General features: G+C 48.4%; 2 protein-coding genes and 1 long non-coding RNA gene across 3 annotated transcripts; 1 reads left to right on the top strand and 2 right to left on the bottom strand.

The window, feature by feature from the left end:
- Window positions 1-305: 305 nt before the first annotated feature.
- LOC142775899 (uncharacterized) lies at window positions 306-9,174 on the top strand. Its single transcript, XM_075878376.1, has 3 exons — window positions 306-562; window positions 716-816; window positions 2,440-9,174. Exons 1-3 carry the CDS (start codon window positions 306-308, stop codon window positions 2,508-2,510), a joined length of 429 nt encoding a protein of 142 aa, XP_075734491.1. The 3' UTR covers window positions 2,511-9,174.
- LOC142775901 (uncharacterized) lies at window positions 812-2,548 on the bottom strand. The gene is made up of 2 exons (XR_012887134.1): window positions 2,418-2,548; window positions 812-2,306 (listed from the first exon to the last, which is right to left on the bottom strand). It is a non-coding gene; the product is annotated as an uncharacterized LOC142775901 (long non-coding RNA).
- On the bottom strand, window positions 9,174-10,281 carry LOC142775900 (transcription factor Adf-1-like). Its single transcript, XM_075878377.1, has 2 exons — window positions 10,138-10,281; window positions 9,174-9,356 (listed from the first exon to the last, which is right to left on the bottom strand). The coding sequence occupies exons 1-2, from the start codon at window positions 10,256-10,258 to the stop codon at window positions 9,238-9,240; spliced, it is 240 nt and encodes a 79-aa protein (XP_075734492.1). The 5' UTR covers window positions 10,259-10,281; the 3' UTR covers window positions 9,174-9,237.
- Between the last annotated feature and the right edge of the window lie 5,874 nt (window positions 10,282-16,155).

Below are 16,155 nucleotides of genomic sequence, written 5' to 3' on the forward strand. Positions count from 1 at the left end.
TGTTTTTGATCAACTTTCATGAACATGAAACAAAAACATGGCACAATGTGTTCATTGATCGTGTGCCTATGTGTTCTGTGCTGCGTTACTGTGAAGCTCTATCAGGATGACGTGTTTTTCATGTAGGTGCGGGGATAACCATTTATGCAGGTCTTCAACTGTTCCTCACTTCAACACCTGAAGAGGCATCTCAAGGAGAAAAAACCAACTGCGAACCTATCGCCTTTGCGGAGGCACACAGCAAAAGGATTTTCAATTACCGCCTAAGCCGAGCCCGTCGGGTGATCGAAAATGCATTTGGCATAATGGCTCAAAGATGGCGTATCCTGCGGCGTTCTTTCAAAGCCAAAGACGATAACATCCGGCGAATTATCTCCGCATGCGTGGTCCTTCACAATTTCATGATGAAAGAGTGGGAGACATCTCGGTGCGCCTACTGCCCTCCAGGGACAGCTGATCAGGTTGACTGGCAGGGTAACATCACCGAAGGCAACTGGAGGGCTGATGACACCAGCAGTGCTGCTCTGCCATCTCTACCGAAGACTGGCTGCCACGCCACAAGGTAAAGATATTTTCATGTGGCAAGGTTCACGGTGGGCCTTAAATTGTAAGCCATGCACTAGCATTAGCCACAATAAAAGCTCATCCATATGAGCGGCGTAATTTGCAGTGCTGTGGTACAGTGTATTTCACTGTCTAGAAATTTTTCTCCCAGGTTTGCTTACGAAATGCGGGACCTCCTGGCAAAGCACTTCATCACCAACGGCAAGGTGCCTTGGCAAGAGAGCAAGATAATGGACACAAGACTGTACAGTGGTGAGTGCACCATTTATTGTTATCATGACAGTCATGCAGAGAAACAACCTGATCCTCCTTGTGATGTCTATGATGAAACACTAAAACGGTTCTGTAAACGTAGACACAACTGCCACGATGTTTTAAAAAGTGTGCATTATGTTGCAGCACAAAACAAGAAAGTACTGACTTCAAACAAAGATGAAAGCTAGAGGTGTTCTGCTGTATGTCCTGAGGTCTGCTCTTTACAATTCACAATACACATCAAGCAACTTGCGCAACAGAATCAACTCAACTTGCAAAGCTGCGACAAAACACTTGCTACATACACTTTTCATGCATATTGTTTTTCAACTATATGCATGAAAAGTGTATGACAAGACTAGACAATGACTGAGTGTGCGTGCGTGGGCTGCCGAATGTGCTGTGTTTATCTCTCTTCCCTCTTTCCTCTATCTTTTATCTCCCCCATCACCCTCTCATGCACAGGGTTACAAACCGGCTGCCTGTAGGCTGGTTAACCTCCCTGCCGTTCTTTTCCTCCTATTTTCCTTCCTTCCTTGTTTTTCAACTAGGGGAGATGCCACTCGAAAAGTGAAATTTATATTTTCCTGAAATACAAATCTTTTCACTTGCTTTACTAAGTTTATTTTGTTACTCGGCTGCTGACCTGCAGGTCGCGGGTTCAAATCCCGGCTGCGGCGGCTGCATTTCCGATGGAGCCGGAAATGTTGTAGGCCCATGTGCTCAGCTTTTGGTGCACGTTAAAGAACCCCAGGTGGTCGAAATTTCCGGAGCCCTCCTCTATGGCGTCTCTCATAATCGTATGGTGGTTTTGGGACGTTAAATCCCGCAAGTCCAATCCAAGTTTATTTTGTGTACTTTCATAAAAAATAAATCAGTGTTGTAAAAAAGCAAGTAATTAGCTAAAGTCCAATTTTAAAGAACACTTTAAAGTCCAATTTAAAAGTCCAATTTTAAAGAACATTTTAACGCTAATCGCCGAATTCGAGTTCAAGCCTTGCTTCACTGATTTTTTTTTTTGCATCACTTCTTGTATTGCTGTTATAGCATCTACTGGCTGGTGGGAGTTTAACCAGCGCAGCTGTTGCGCCAATGTCATGCCGAAAAAATAAGGAAGGTTGTGCTCTTCCTTGGATTCCTGTGCTGTTTTGACGGCACGCAGTTGTTGAAGGCATTCGCTTGCGATGTCAATGTGGGAGATTGTCTTTGATGAACTGAAGAAAAGCAATGCCTACTTTAGACACATGTTCGTTACATTGTCAAAGCTTTAGTTCTTACGATGCACCACTGGCCGCTACTCTTGGAACCTTGCGTGGCCTGTCAGTGAAAAACAAGAAAACTGAGTGACATAACGCCAGGAAATGGAAAGATCGTAACATATAGCAAGTGCGAATGCCGGATAAAAAAAAAGCTGTCATGCTTCTGTTGGAACAAATTACCGCTCAGCCTGCTTCCTTGTATTTTCTTCACCCTCTGGACTGTCTGACCTACAAAGTAGATTGGTGTTGGGTACTTGAATATTGTATTACAGCTAAAGAGTAAAATTAAACGTGCAACGTTTCACTTCGGATATTTTATGTTAAAAAAATTGCTGTGACCTGTCTGTCTCGGTGTTTGCAGGTGTTGCACCGGACAAAGATGCAGGTTCTTCTAGAGGCTCATCCAAGATGACTGTGACATATTTGTCGTAGTCGACCTGGCCCTCATCTGCGTTGCCACTGCTGCTGTTACTTGCAGGCGCCGGACTCCGCTCACCTGATGCTCTATGTGAAACGTCGGAAAGATGAACTCGCGTGAAACATTTGTGATGTGGAGAAAGTAACATTTTATCAATGAGATATAATTATTGTTGGTGAATGTCGCAAAAGCACGATAATATTGTAGCGATGCTGAGGCAGACAGGCCAAAAAAACAAGCAACTTTATTAGGGCGAACTTGTGCCCACAAGTCTAATGACTATGGTCGCCGAGTCCAAGTAGCCGAGAGGCACAGAGTCAACTAACTTCCTCTTCCTCGTTGTTGGAGCGCACGAACGCGTGACGCATGCCAGCCGGGTCTTGCTGGTGCTCTTGCCATGATGATTGCGGCGGCTACTTGAACGTGGCCAACCTGTCGCGGCATTATCCCCCCCCTCAGACGCATCGTCCCGATGCTTGAGAGAGTAAAATGATACATGCGCCCTGTCACTCGTTTTCCGACGATCTGTCATGATAGGGCTTCATGCGGACTACGTGTACCACTTCCGTGGTATTGCGGCGTCTTGAGCTCACGTGTCCCGCGGATCTGACTTCATAAGTGACGTCGCTGATACGGTTGACTACTTCATAAGGGCCGAAGTATCGACAAAGAAGCTTTTCAGAGAGTCCGCGGCGGCGCACTGGAATCCATATCCACACTTTGTCACCGGGATGATAAAGTGTGTCACTGCGTCGCTTGTTGTACCGACTAGAGTCGACGCGCTGTTGACGGCGTATTCGGTATCTTGCCATTTGTCGTGCTTCTTCGGCTCGTTGCAAGAAGTCATCTAAGTCAGGTGGATAGCTGTTTTCGTCCTGTAGCGGTAACATGGCATCCAGTGGGGTGATCACTCTTCGGCCGAATACTAGTTCGAAAGGGGCAACGTGGGTTGTTTCTTGAACGGCTGTATTATATGCGAATGTTACGTAGGGTAATATTTCATCCCACTGTTTATGTTCAACATCGACATACATTGATAGCATGTCGGTCAGAGTTCTGTTGAGGCGTTCGGTTAAGCCATTTGACTGAGGGTGATATGCCGTTGTTCTTCTGTGATCGGTATTTGTCATGCGCATCAGACATTGCATAAGGTCTGCAGTAAATGCTGTGCCGCGATCCGTAATAACGACGATGGGCGCACCATGTCTGAGCACTATGTTGTTCACAAAGAACTTGGCGACTTCGGCAGCTGTCGCACTGTACAGAGAGTCAGTCTCAGCATAACGGGTCAGATAGTCTGTAGCGACGACAATCTATTTCTTGCCTGCACATGATGTCGGGAAAGGCCCTAAGAAGTCCATGCCGACTTGTTGGAATGGGGCATCCGGAGGGTCTATTGGATGGAGAAGGCCGGCTGGCTTTACGGCTGGAGTTTTGCGCCGTTGACATTGACGACACGTTTTCACGTAACGCTGCACTGATGCGAGCAACTTAGGCCAATAGTACTTCAGGCGAATCCTGGCGAATGTTCGGCTCACACCCATGTGGCCGGACGTTGGCTCATCGTGGCATGCATGCAGAATTTCCTGTCGCATGGCTGTGGGCACGACTAGTAAAAACGTTTCGCCATTAGGTTCAAAGTTCCTCCTGTAAAGGACACTTCCTCGAAGGCAGAACGTGGAGAGCCCTCTGGAGAATATGCGAGGTACTTGAACGTCGAGACCCTGCAGGTGTTGTATAAGCGCCAGCAAATCCGGGTCATCTCGTTGTTGTTGAGCAATTTCGGATGCGTCGACAACGCCTAGAAACGGGAAGTCTTCGTCTTCAGGTACACTTGGATCGACGGGAGAGCGTGACAAGCAGTCGGCATCACTGTGTTTCCTTCCAGATTTGTATACGACCGTAATGTCATACTCCTGCAGCCTAAGGCTCCATCTGGCTAGTCGACCTGACGGATCCTTGAGATTTGCTAGCCAGCATAGAGCATGGTGGTCACTGACAGCTCTGAACGGTCTACCATAAAGGTAGGGTCGAAACTTATTTATTGCCCAGATGACTGCGAGGCATTCTTTTTCAGCAGCAGAGTAGTTTGCCTCAGCTTTTGAGAGTTTGCGGCTGGCATAGGCTAACACTCTCTCTTGACCATTTTGCCACTGGACCAGGATGGCGCCGAGGCCGACATTGCTGGCATCGGTGTGGACCTCAGTTGCGGCTGTCTCATCAAAATGGGCAAGTATTGGTGAACCCTGTAGCCGTTTTCTTAATTCATCAAAAGCTTTCTGTTGTTCATTTTTCCATGTGAAGGGCACGTCGTCTTTCGTAAGTTTTGTAAGAGGTTCCGCAATCGTTGAAAAGTTTTCCACAAATCGCCTATAGTAGGCACATAAACCCAAAAATCGGCGCACTGACTTTTTGTCTTTGGGTGTAGGGAACCTCTGAACAGCGGCTGTCTTTTCTCGATCTGGACGAACACCGTCAGAACTAATGACATGTCCAAGGAATCTCAGCTCTTCGAAGCAGAAGTGGCATTTTTCGGGTTTGATTGTCAAGTTTGCTGACCGGATGGCTTGTAATACAGTGCGAAGTCGCTCTAGATGTTTGTCGAACGTTGCAGAGAATACCACCACGTCATATAAATACACCAGGCATGACTGCCATTTCAATCCCGCGAGGACAGTGTCCATCATTCGCTGGAACGTCGCTGGCGCGGAACAGAGGCCGAATGGAAGCGCTTTGAATTCGTAGAGGCCATCTGGTGTTACGAATGCCGTTTTTTCACGGTCCCGCTCGTCTACCTCTATTTGCCAATATCCGCTTTTCAGATCCAAGGAGGAGAAAAACTTTGCGGATCGTAGCCGATCTAGTGTATCGTCAATACGTGGCAAGGGGTATACATCTCGTTTAGTTACACTGTTGAGTTTTCGGTAGTCGACACAGAATCTAAGCGTGTTGTCTTTCTTCTTAACGAGCACTACGGGGGACGCCCATGGACTATTTGAAGGCTGGATGACATCATCCGAAAGCATTTCCTCCACTTGCTTCTTAATGATTTCCCGTTCTTTCTGTGACACTCGATATGGATGCTGGCATATAGGCCTCGTGTCGTCTTGCGTTATAATTCTGTGTTTCGTAATTGACGTGCGCTGGACCTTCGAGGCAATTGAAAAGCAATCAGAGAATTCTTTTACTAAGGCGTAAATCTGTTTCTTTTGACTGTCCGGAAGGCTCTGGTTGACGGTCACGGATGTGTCGATGTTGCAGGCCACTGGTCGAGTGGTTGATGTCGTTAAGCTGCATAGTTCTGTCGCCATACAGAAGTCGTGTAAATAGGCAATAGCCGTGCCTTGAGCGATGTGTTGAAGTTCATTGGAGAAATTCGTAAGTAGGACATCTGCACGGCCATTCGTCAAGTGAACAAGACCCCGAGCTACGCAGACACCTTTTTTCAAAAACAGCCCTACATTTGTATCCGCTATGCCTTCACGGTTGTAAGATGCGTCATTCTCTACGAGCACCATTATGCTGCAGCGTGGTGGCACAGTTACGTCATCATGAACAACGCGTAGAGCAGTTAGGCGTCCCTCAGATTCCTCTACAGGTATAGCTCGTTCAGTCGAAAACGACACGCTGGACCTACGCAGGTTAATTACGGCGCCATTAGCTCGCAAAAAATTCATTCCTATAATGAGGTCTCTTGAACATTCTGGTAGTACAATGAAATCGGCAACGTAAATAAAGCCCCGTATTTCAAGTCTTGCGGTGCATCTGCCAAGGGGCGTAATAATGTGACCACCTGCCGTGCGTATCTGCGATCCACTCCACTGTGTCACAACTTTGTTTAGCTTCTTCACCATCTTGTGACTTATCACTGAATAATCAGCACCGGTGTCGACTAAGGCATTCAGCTCCCATCCTTCTATTCTCAACCGCAAATCTGAAGTAACGCTTTCGTGGTTGCACCCGTTTACCGGAAATACACCGTCGTCGCCCTCAAGCCATATTGGAGGATCTTCGTAATTGATGTTATCAGCGGCCTCACCTCCACAGGTCGCTTGCTTCAGTTTTCCGGGAGTGGACTTGGAGAGCGATGACCAGGCTGCCTTGAAGGTGCACGTGGGCTGGATGACCGGTAGCGCATAGGCGATGGTGACCGTGACCGACGTTGGCGTAGAGGTGGCGAGTTCTGGCGCGTAGACAAGTACTCCTCAATTTCCGCTGGTCGTTCGCCGTTTCGGGGGCACGGTGCATACGACGGGAAGCCTCTGAATCCAGCCTGTCGGTAAGGGCAGAATCTGTACAAATGACCCGCTTCGCCACAATGGAAACAAAGAGGCCTGCGCTCTTGATCACACCAGACGTCACTTTTTCTGGGCCTAGGCTCCGCATAGCGATGCGTGCTACGTGCTCCTGGGGGCAGATAGGTAGCCGTTGGTTCCCGTGGACGAGGTACGCTGCGTGCTGTAGATGGGAGAGGAGTCGTCGCCATCGCAACTGCTGCATTGCTGTGTACCGTTGGTTGTCGGAGAACTTCAGAGTACGTTCGGATAGGTCGAACTGGCTGCAGCTCACGCTCTGGTTCTCGTATGACCTGCCGCAGTTCGTCACGAACAACGTCTGTAACAGATAGTGCAGTTGAAGTCTGGGGCATTTGCAGTCTGCTCAGTTCTTCCCGAATAACTGATCTAATGAGCTCTCGCAGGGCTTCAACGTCGTTTCGCACGCCTCCAGAGAATAGCTGTGCAGATGCGCAGTTAACATTCCGGTTGTACTGCCGAGCGCGCTGTTTTAGTGTTTTTTCGATGGTCGTCGCTTCCGAATAAAACTCAGCAACAGTGCTTGGAGGGTTGCGGACGAGAACGGCGAACAGCTCTTGCTTCACTCCGCGCATTAGATGGCGCATCTTCTTATCTTCAGCCATGTTGTGATCCGCACGCTTGAACAGACGGACCATGTCCTCGATGTACATGGCAGCACTCTCGTTTGTGAGCTGGTTCCTGGATTGAAGAGCAGCTTCCGCTTTTTCCTTTCGGTCTACGTTCGCGAACGTAGCCACTGCTTGTCGTCGAAATACCTCCCAGGTAGACAACGAGGTTTCATGGTTCTCAAACCATGTCTTTGCGAAGTCGTCCAGGGCGAAGTATACGCGACGGAGCTTCTCTCTTTCGTCCCAACCATTCAAGCGCGCCACTCTCTCGAACAGGTCCAGCCAATCTTCAACATCCTCGTACGAGTCGCCGTGGAATACTGGCGGCTGGTGCGGTTGGCTTATGAACACTTGTGCCGGTGTTACCTGGGTAGTCATAGTGGTGGCATCCATAGTTTGAATTCCCCTTGGTGTGGAGTGAAGAGGACCGAACTCAGGTGAGTCACCTCGAAGACGGCGACTTGCCCTCTGGTGTACAGGAGTCACTTCCACGGGGTTGATACGCTGGTCGTCGGGGCTACGCTGTCTTGAGCTCGCGGGGCTTCGATTCATACCCAGCAACTCCACCAGAAATGTAGCGATGCTGAGGCAGACAGGCCAAAAAAACAAGCAACTTTATTAGGGCGAACTTGTGCCCACAAGTCTAATGACTATGGTCACCGAGTCCAAGTAGCCGAGAGGCACAGAGTCAACTAACTTCCTCTTCCTCGTTGTTGGAGCGCACGAACGCGTGACGCATGCCAGCCGGGTCTTGCTGGTGCTCTTGCCATGATGATTGCGGCGGCTACTTGAACGTGGCCAACCTGTCGCGGCAATATTACGAGATGAGATACTGCTTAAACTTTATTTTCTGAATGCACAAGTGGTGTTAACTTTATCAGGTAACATGCTTTTGCACTGCAAGCCTTATTTGCTTGACTCATAAAAAAGTGCACCTCACAACGTTCACTTTTGCGACATCCATTCCTTCACGCGTTCATTTGATTGTTAGCGTCTTTGGTATGCATGCAGAAAATGGCTTTTTAGGTGATAGCAATTGTTTTCATCATCTTCTTAGCACCCTTATGCATTTTCCTGCTGGCAAAGTTAATTTGGTATTTGTCTTACAACTCACCGATCGGGATTGATGAACCCTACGTTTGTAGAAATGCTGGAAAACATTAACATTTTTTTAGTTATGCTACAGCAATCAGGCCTTAAAAAATTTCAATGAGCAAGTTATGCAGTACGCTGTGTTCTTCTTATAAACATTTACTAATCAAATATGTTAATGTCATCTGGTGTAATTGCTTCCTCATTGTAGTCTTTATGATTTTGTAAATAAAAGTATGCTGATTTATTTGTTAAGCTTATTTGACATCAACAAGCAGTGAGGCCAGTGCATCAGTAACTATGAAACGTTTACTTTGTGCTTTGCATTTCGTGTGTACATGTTCACTGATGTGTCACTCTGAAAATTGCTCAACAGCATAACTACTAAGCTCAGAATTTTATGCAGTAGTTATCTACCATTCTATCAGCTCATCGTGGCTGCAATATTTGTTCTCAGCTGACGTATTTTGTTGTAGGGGCAATAATGAATTCTTGATTTGTTGTGCAAGTAAACAAACTGTGATTTTCTTTTTAGCATGTGCAATTGTGGCCGGCAGTTCTGCATACAGGAGAAAAGTATGTCTTTGTGTTGTTTTTTTTTTGAAGTTGTGTACACTTTCATTGCATTGATTGATTTATAAAAAATAAAAAGTATCACAAAATTTGGCTTACATTGGTTCTTTGAGTATGGGACCCATCAAGGACATCATTGCTTCGAAATGCACTCATTTGACGGTGGGAACATCTGCAGCCCCTGCACCACTTTTCATGGAGCCCTTAATTTTGTTCTTGTGTTTCGTAAAGGTGTCTTTCAAGTTCTTGAATTTTTCATGTGCTTGCATTCCTGTGAAGAATTCAGTTTACGTATTAGGCATGCTTTTCACATCCTTGAAAATTTTACACCGACACAAGGTGAATGTCGCTAGGTTCACAAAACAGTAAGTTGCTTGCATATATTTACGGGACGAAAGAGCAGCACGTAATGCACAAGACAATCTAAGTATGCATAGCTGTATGACTCGCTCGTTAAAATGCGCGCTGTTTTTAACCCTGCGCGTAGTGATAAATTTTTATTTCTGGAGGGGAGGACCTGCTGCAGAGTGCACCTGCTTTAGAAAAACACCTATGCTTTCATTACTTCTTTTTGGTAAGTATAGCCACACTCGCCCTATTCAACCAGCTAAGCAGCGTATTGGGAAACGTTTCTAGACCTTAAATTAGGTTGCTACCATGTTCAATTCAGCACAAACGTGCTTCAAATGATGCACCTTTACAATGCGTCAAGCCAGCACAAACGTGCTGCCTTTCGGTGTCAAATCAAATTCAAATGCGGCATTCGTGAATACAACGCAGGGCAAGCAGGATGGTGAACAGATGTGCACAATGCCCGCGCTGTCTCCCCTGCAGCGTACCTGCATCGCTGAGCCCATAGTTCAATGAGCACGATGTCTGTCTAGCATTTCCGTTGTTGACATCAAACAGCGCACTGAAGAGCACGATCAAACGGCCAGTACGCGTGCGTTTCCACGTTCGTTGCAACGCGGACGAGAAGCATGAGTACTTCCACAGCACAAGGTGTTCGCGATAAGGAGCAAAGCAATATAGGCACATAAACTCGTACTTACCATTCATTCCGAGCTCGCTTCCGATTTCCCCCCATAAGTCGTCCTTAAGCAGGCTGTCCTTGTGTTTCGGGTGACGTTTATCGTACAGGACGGGGTGGTTGCGAACCAATTCGATGAGCATTTCAGCTACGCGCACGCTACTCGACTGCGACAAGACAAGCGAGTTGCTCTCGGCCGCCATTTTTTCGAGTTCCTCGGCTAGCGCCCCCTATTGGTTCGCGGCGAGCCGATTCGGCGGCAGACGCCGCAAAAATCGGCGCGGAGAGGGCCCTTTCGGCGGACCTCGCCGCCGCCGAACCGGATTCGGAGCACTTTCGGCGGCCGGAATGCTCAGTGTGAACGCGGCTTAATCGTGAGGACTCCCATCTCGCGAGCCTCCAGACGATGCCTGCAATCACGTGGCTGCGCCTTCAAGAAGTGCATAGTCAGCCTCCATGGACTGCTTTGCCTGGCGAATATTGGGCCGTCGTCGTGAAGGGCGAGTCAGGACGGCGTAAAAGTAATCGTGAGGGTTCCCGTCTCGCGAGCCTCCAGACGATGACTGCAATCACGTGACTGCGCCTTGAAGATGTACGTACTCGACCTCAATGGACTGCCTTGCTTTGCGAACCCCAGGCCATCATCATGAAGGGCAAGTCAGGACGGAGCCGAAGTAATCGTGAGGGCTCCTGTCTCGCGAGCCGCCAGAGGATGCCTGCAATCACGTGGCTGCACCGTCAAGATATGCATAGTCGGCCTCCATGGACTGCTTTGCCTGGCAAATATCGGGCCATCGTCGTGGAGGTCAAGTCAGGACGGAGTAAAAGTAATCGTGAGGGCTCCCGTCTCGCGAGCCTTCAGACGATGCTTGCAATCACGTGGCTGCGCCTTGAATATGTACGTACTCGATCTCAAAAGTTCACGTGGAGCGCTGTGACGCAAAATAAGACGTTGCAGCACGAAAGACGCAACGTCACGTGCCGTTGCGGCTGGTAGAGCGGCCGTTTCTGCATATGTCGTGAGATGGTCGATCGCTACAATAATCTATCGATTCCCCGCCGATGTATATAGGACCATAAAGGTCTATTCCAACCTGGTCGAATGGTCACACTGGGCACGGTAACGGCTGTATTGGTGCAGTAGGATGGCTAGGATCGTGCTTGCGGTGTTGGCACTGTGTGCAAAATCGAATGTACTTTTGAACGAATGTGTATATGCCGCGCCAATAAAATCGGAAACGTTGCATGGCGTAGGTTTAAAACAAACCGGCCTGTGCACACTGCGGATCGGCATGGAAGGCAGCACATACGCTGGCACGGTGATGCCTGGGTATGACGAGTAGCCATTTGCGATCGTCAGGGTAGTTAGTAGTCGCCACGATAAAGTATTCCATCACGGATGGCGAAGTGAGAGGCTTGTCGGTGTAGCGCTCGAGATGGCGGGTGGTTGAGTGTTTCAGATAGGTAATCCATCAAAGATGCAATCCACGAATCTTTGCGCTGCTCCACAGCCATGTCGATGCGTGCTCATAGTGGAAATAAGTTGTCTTGGATGGAGACACTCGCAATATCAATAGAATCAAGGTGAACGTGAAAGAGCATCGGCATCGACATGCTTCTGGTCTGAGCGATAAATCACACTGATGTCGTACTCTTCGAGCCGTAAAGCCCATCGTGCCAAGCGTCCGGAGGGATCCTTGGCGGAGGATAACCAGCAGAGCGCGTGGTGGTTGGTAACAACATCGACAGGGTGGCCGTACAGATAAGGCCGACATTTTGTAATGGCCCAGATGATCGCTTGGCATTATTTCTCAGTTACTGAATAATTTGCTTCTGTTCTTGTAAGAGTGCGGCTCGCGTATGCAACAACATATTCTTGGTAACCAGGTTTTCGTTGGGTGAGTACAGTGCCAAGACCGACACCACTGGCGTCCGTATGGACTTCTGTGGGAGCGCTTGAATCGAAATGGCGCAGTTTGGGTGGTGTTTTAAGCAGTTCACGGAATTTCGCAAAGGCACTGTCGCAGGCTGGAGACCACGCAGATAGATTGCGGTCTCGCTGAAGTAGGTCTGTCAGAGGTACCATGATCGAGGCGAAATCCTGGACGAAGTGGGAAAGTATGAGCTAAGCCCAATGCAGCTATCCAGTTCCTAGAGAGACGCGGGCCTCGGGAACTCGCGAACAGCCCGTATATTAGCGGGGTCAGGGAGAACGCCATCCTTCGACAAGACGTGTCCGAGAATTGTCAGCTTGCCTGCTCCAAAGTGACACTTCTTCAAGTTTAGTTGAAGCCCTGCTACAGTGAGACAGCGTAGAACTTGTTCGAAGCAACGAAGGTGTGTGGGAAAGTCGGGCGAGAATACCACCGCATCATCTAAGTCGCACAAACACGTGTTCCATTTAAGGCCTCGTAGGATAGTGTCCATCATGTGCTGAATTGTTGCCAGCGCAATGCATAGGTCAAATGGCATCACGTTAAATTCGTATAAGCCGTCTGGTGTTACAAAGACAGTTTTTGGCCTATCATCTGGATTCATTGGGCACTTGCCAATACCCAGAGCGTAGATTAAGGGAGGAAAAGAACTCTGCGCCTTGTAAAGAGTCGAGGGCGTCATCGATTCGAGGCAAACGATAAACACCCTTTCGAGTTATTTTTTTTACACGACGATAATCTACGCAAAAGTGTATTGTGCCATCCTTATTTTCAACTACAACAACCGGCGACGCCTAAGGAGTGTTTGATAGTTGAACGACGCCGCGCTTTAGCATGTCACCTACTTGTTCATCGATGACACGGCGTTCAGTCGGCGAGACACGGTACAGTCACTGCCGTAATGGTGGGTGATTACCTGTGTCGATCTGATGGCACATAGCAGATGTTCGACCTAAAGTAGCACTGTGACTGTCAAAAGATGGCCGAAACTTTTCAAAGAGGCTCAAAAGCTCACACCCCTGTTCTGGATTTAGGCCTTCGTCAATGACACGGTTGAGAAAGTCGGCAGTGGAATGGCCATTCACGGAACTACAGGATAAGGCGCTGACTTTCGATGATTCATTAGGAACGTCAAGTGTAGCGATGATTTCGAATGTTCCTATTCAGCCTATACATTCGCGCCGAAGCAGCGTAATCGTGAATAGGAATGGATTCTCCACATCAATCGCACCACCTTGAAGAGTAACGAGAGTGGTTGGGAGCTATGGGAGGTGGCGATTAACGAAATCAGCGGAAGGTGTGAAGAATGCGGTAGCGTCGACGACGGCGGAACACAACACAGGTGCGAAGGCAGTAGCGCGTGGAGGGATCTGTGTGTCGTCACTAATGACCAACTTCGCGTAGGAAGGGCGACCGTACGCAGGTAGAGCATCACCTAGGGGACAAAAGACGACTTCGGCACGGTCGCAACCAATGACGGCTGGGTGATGGGAGAGAAAATCCCAACCTAAAATAATGTCGTGAAAACAGTGCGGGAGTACTACGATTTGCACTGTGTAGGGCGTTCCTTGAATTACAAGTCTGGTGGTACACGCGGCCACAGGATGCACACGCTGTGCAGCGGCAGTATGAAGACAGGAACCCAATTAAGGCGTTGTCACTTTTTGAATGGAACGGCAAATGTTTTCGGGGATGACGGAAATGGCGGCACCAGTATCAATAAGGGCAGGTATAGGTACACCTTCAAGAACAGCATTAAGTACATTCGGCGGCGATCGAAGAAGGCTGCTGCTTTGCGACGAGGACGCAGTTCTTGCCTTGGGAACTACGTCATTTAGTTTTCCGCGTAGATTTTAGGGGGACGTCGGAGCATGGGGGAGGATGAACGACGACGTGGAGGAGATCGGCGATTAGAAGCTGGTCGGGGGCTTGGTCGAGGAGGGTGCAATTCGGGGTCTGGTGTGTAGGGAGTGTACGTGTGATCATACACATGTGGACGTGGGTTTTCACGTGAGTGGAGCGGGCGGCGCCGGCACAGACGTGCGACATGCCCGGGTAGACCACATGAAAAGCAGATTGGTCGGTTGTCGGCAGTGCACCATGGATTAGGGACTGAGTGGACTGGAGGTCGTGAAGGCTGGGCGGCATAAACAGGAGCAGGCAGTGCAGGCGGCGCTCGAAACGTCTGTTGTCGTCGTCGTGCTGCTGCTTCGGCGTACGTCAATGGTGCATTGACTGGTGGCACCAGCTGCGTAGGAAGGACCTCAAACACTTGGTGTTGTATAATAGTCTGTAGTGTAGGGCTAAGTGGCGCACTATGCTTCGGTGGGCCGGAGACGAGCGACAGTTGCTGGGCAACTTCTTCGCGCACAAAATCTTTGATCTGCGAGAGGAGGATGGGATCTTGCGAGGGAGTTAAGCCGCACATCGATTCCTGATGTGGGACAGCACGGCGGGTGACGAGACGTTGCCGGTGGAGCTCATCATAGTTTTGGCAGAGCTCGGTGATTTGGGCGACAGTAGCCGGGCTTTTTCAAATGAGCATCTGGAATGCGTCTTCGTCGATACCCTTAAAATTATGCTTGATGCGGTCCACCTCTGCAATGTTCGCATCGACATGTTTGCACAAGTCAATGACGTCCTGTATGTAACTGGTGAAATTCTCACTGGGCAGTTGAGATCTTGACTGAAGGCGCTGCTCCACACAAAGTTTGCGGACAGGAGGACGACCGAAGACTTCGCTGAACTTTGTCTTGAATGCTGTCCAGCTTGGAACGTCAGTTTCATGGTATCAAAGCCACAAGTGAGCAATGCCACTGAGGTAAATGCCGACGGTGGCCAATCTCATGGCTTCGTCCCGTTTGTTCAAGACACTCACGTGTTCAGACGTAACCAGCCAGTCGTCGACGTCGTGATCGTCAGTGCCGCTGAATATGGGAAGGTCCCACTGACAGACCGCACCGGAGCACACGATGGCCTGGGGAGCCATAGGTGGAGGGCTTGCGGCAGATTCAGTGTTCATGGCGGCAGGTCGAGTCCCGCTTCGCAACTTCAGGATTTCAAGAAGGCCCAGCACCTCCACCAAATATAATAAAGAACTGAGACCACCAGAACTGTTATTTGGTACCAGGTAGGACGTAGGCCTAGCCAACGAAAGCAGCGACAACGTCTAGGGCGAGCGTCTCGTGCTTAGCACTGGCGGTGTGATTTCCAAGCTTTGCATGACCCACTACTTCTTCATTACAATTTGAATTTCAGAATAACACAAAGACTGGAAGTCAGCGTCCCGGGAGTCACCTTATTCGTTTTTTTTTTGTGCGATGACTGCAACGTACACTGGTGACGGCGAACGAAATCGCCACGAAGAATTGCGGCTGTTGTACGCTCTGACTAAATATTATTTTTATTCAACAACCAGCGGTATTTTTTATCTGATTTGCCTCGGTTTCAGACTTCGCAGGTGGGATACCTACAATCACTTGGCGGTGTCTGCGATGCTAAACTGAGTCCCTACCGTTAACAATGCAAAAATTCCTACCGTTAACAATGGAACGAAGAATCTCGCAATCATTTTTCGCGATATATATTTAAATATGGCAAAATATTGTTTTCACTTTTACAAATGACCTTCTCCAACAGCACCTAGAAGATTTTTATATTATCAATATCAAAGCTCCAGATGTCTCACCATCTGGAGAAAAATCTTGCATTGGCATTTTGTCTTCGACGTTACACTGATCCTTCTCACTAAGACTTTCCGATTTTTCGTCAGTACTTCCGGCATTATTTATGGCGATGATTAAGGCATTAATAAAGCTCAGCCCGCCAATATCAAGCATGGCTATAGTTATCGATTAGTCTCTCTTTTCTCCGCACTCGCCTCTAATATTGACTCGTATTTATCACGCACATTTCATTTTTGGTCGTAACTAATATCACTTTAATCAGGATGATATGGCTTGCGAGACACAAGGGAATAAAAATGAATGAAATGGTGGACACTCTGGAGAATGCCGCTCTCAATGTTCTGGTACTTTCAATTATTCTCACAACAGCATACGTGACCGATTTTTATGGTGGGCCATAATTCAAGGCTCTGGTAAAAC

This window comes from Rhipicephalus microplus, chromosome X (assembly GCF_043290135.1).
Source record: "Rhipicephalus microplus isolate Deutch F79 chromosome X, USDA_Rmic, whole genome shotgun sequence".
Lineage (NCBI taxonomy): Eukaryota > Metazoa > Arthropoda > Arachnida > Ixodida > Ixodidae > Rhipicephalus > Rhipicephalus microplus.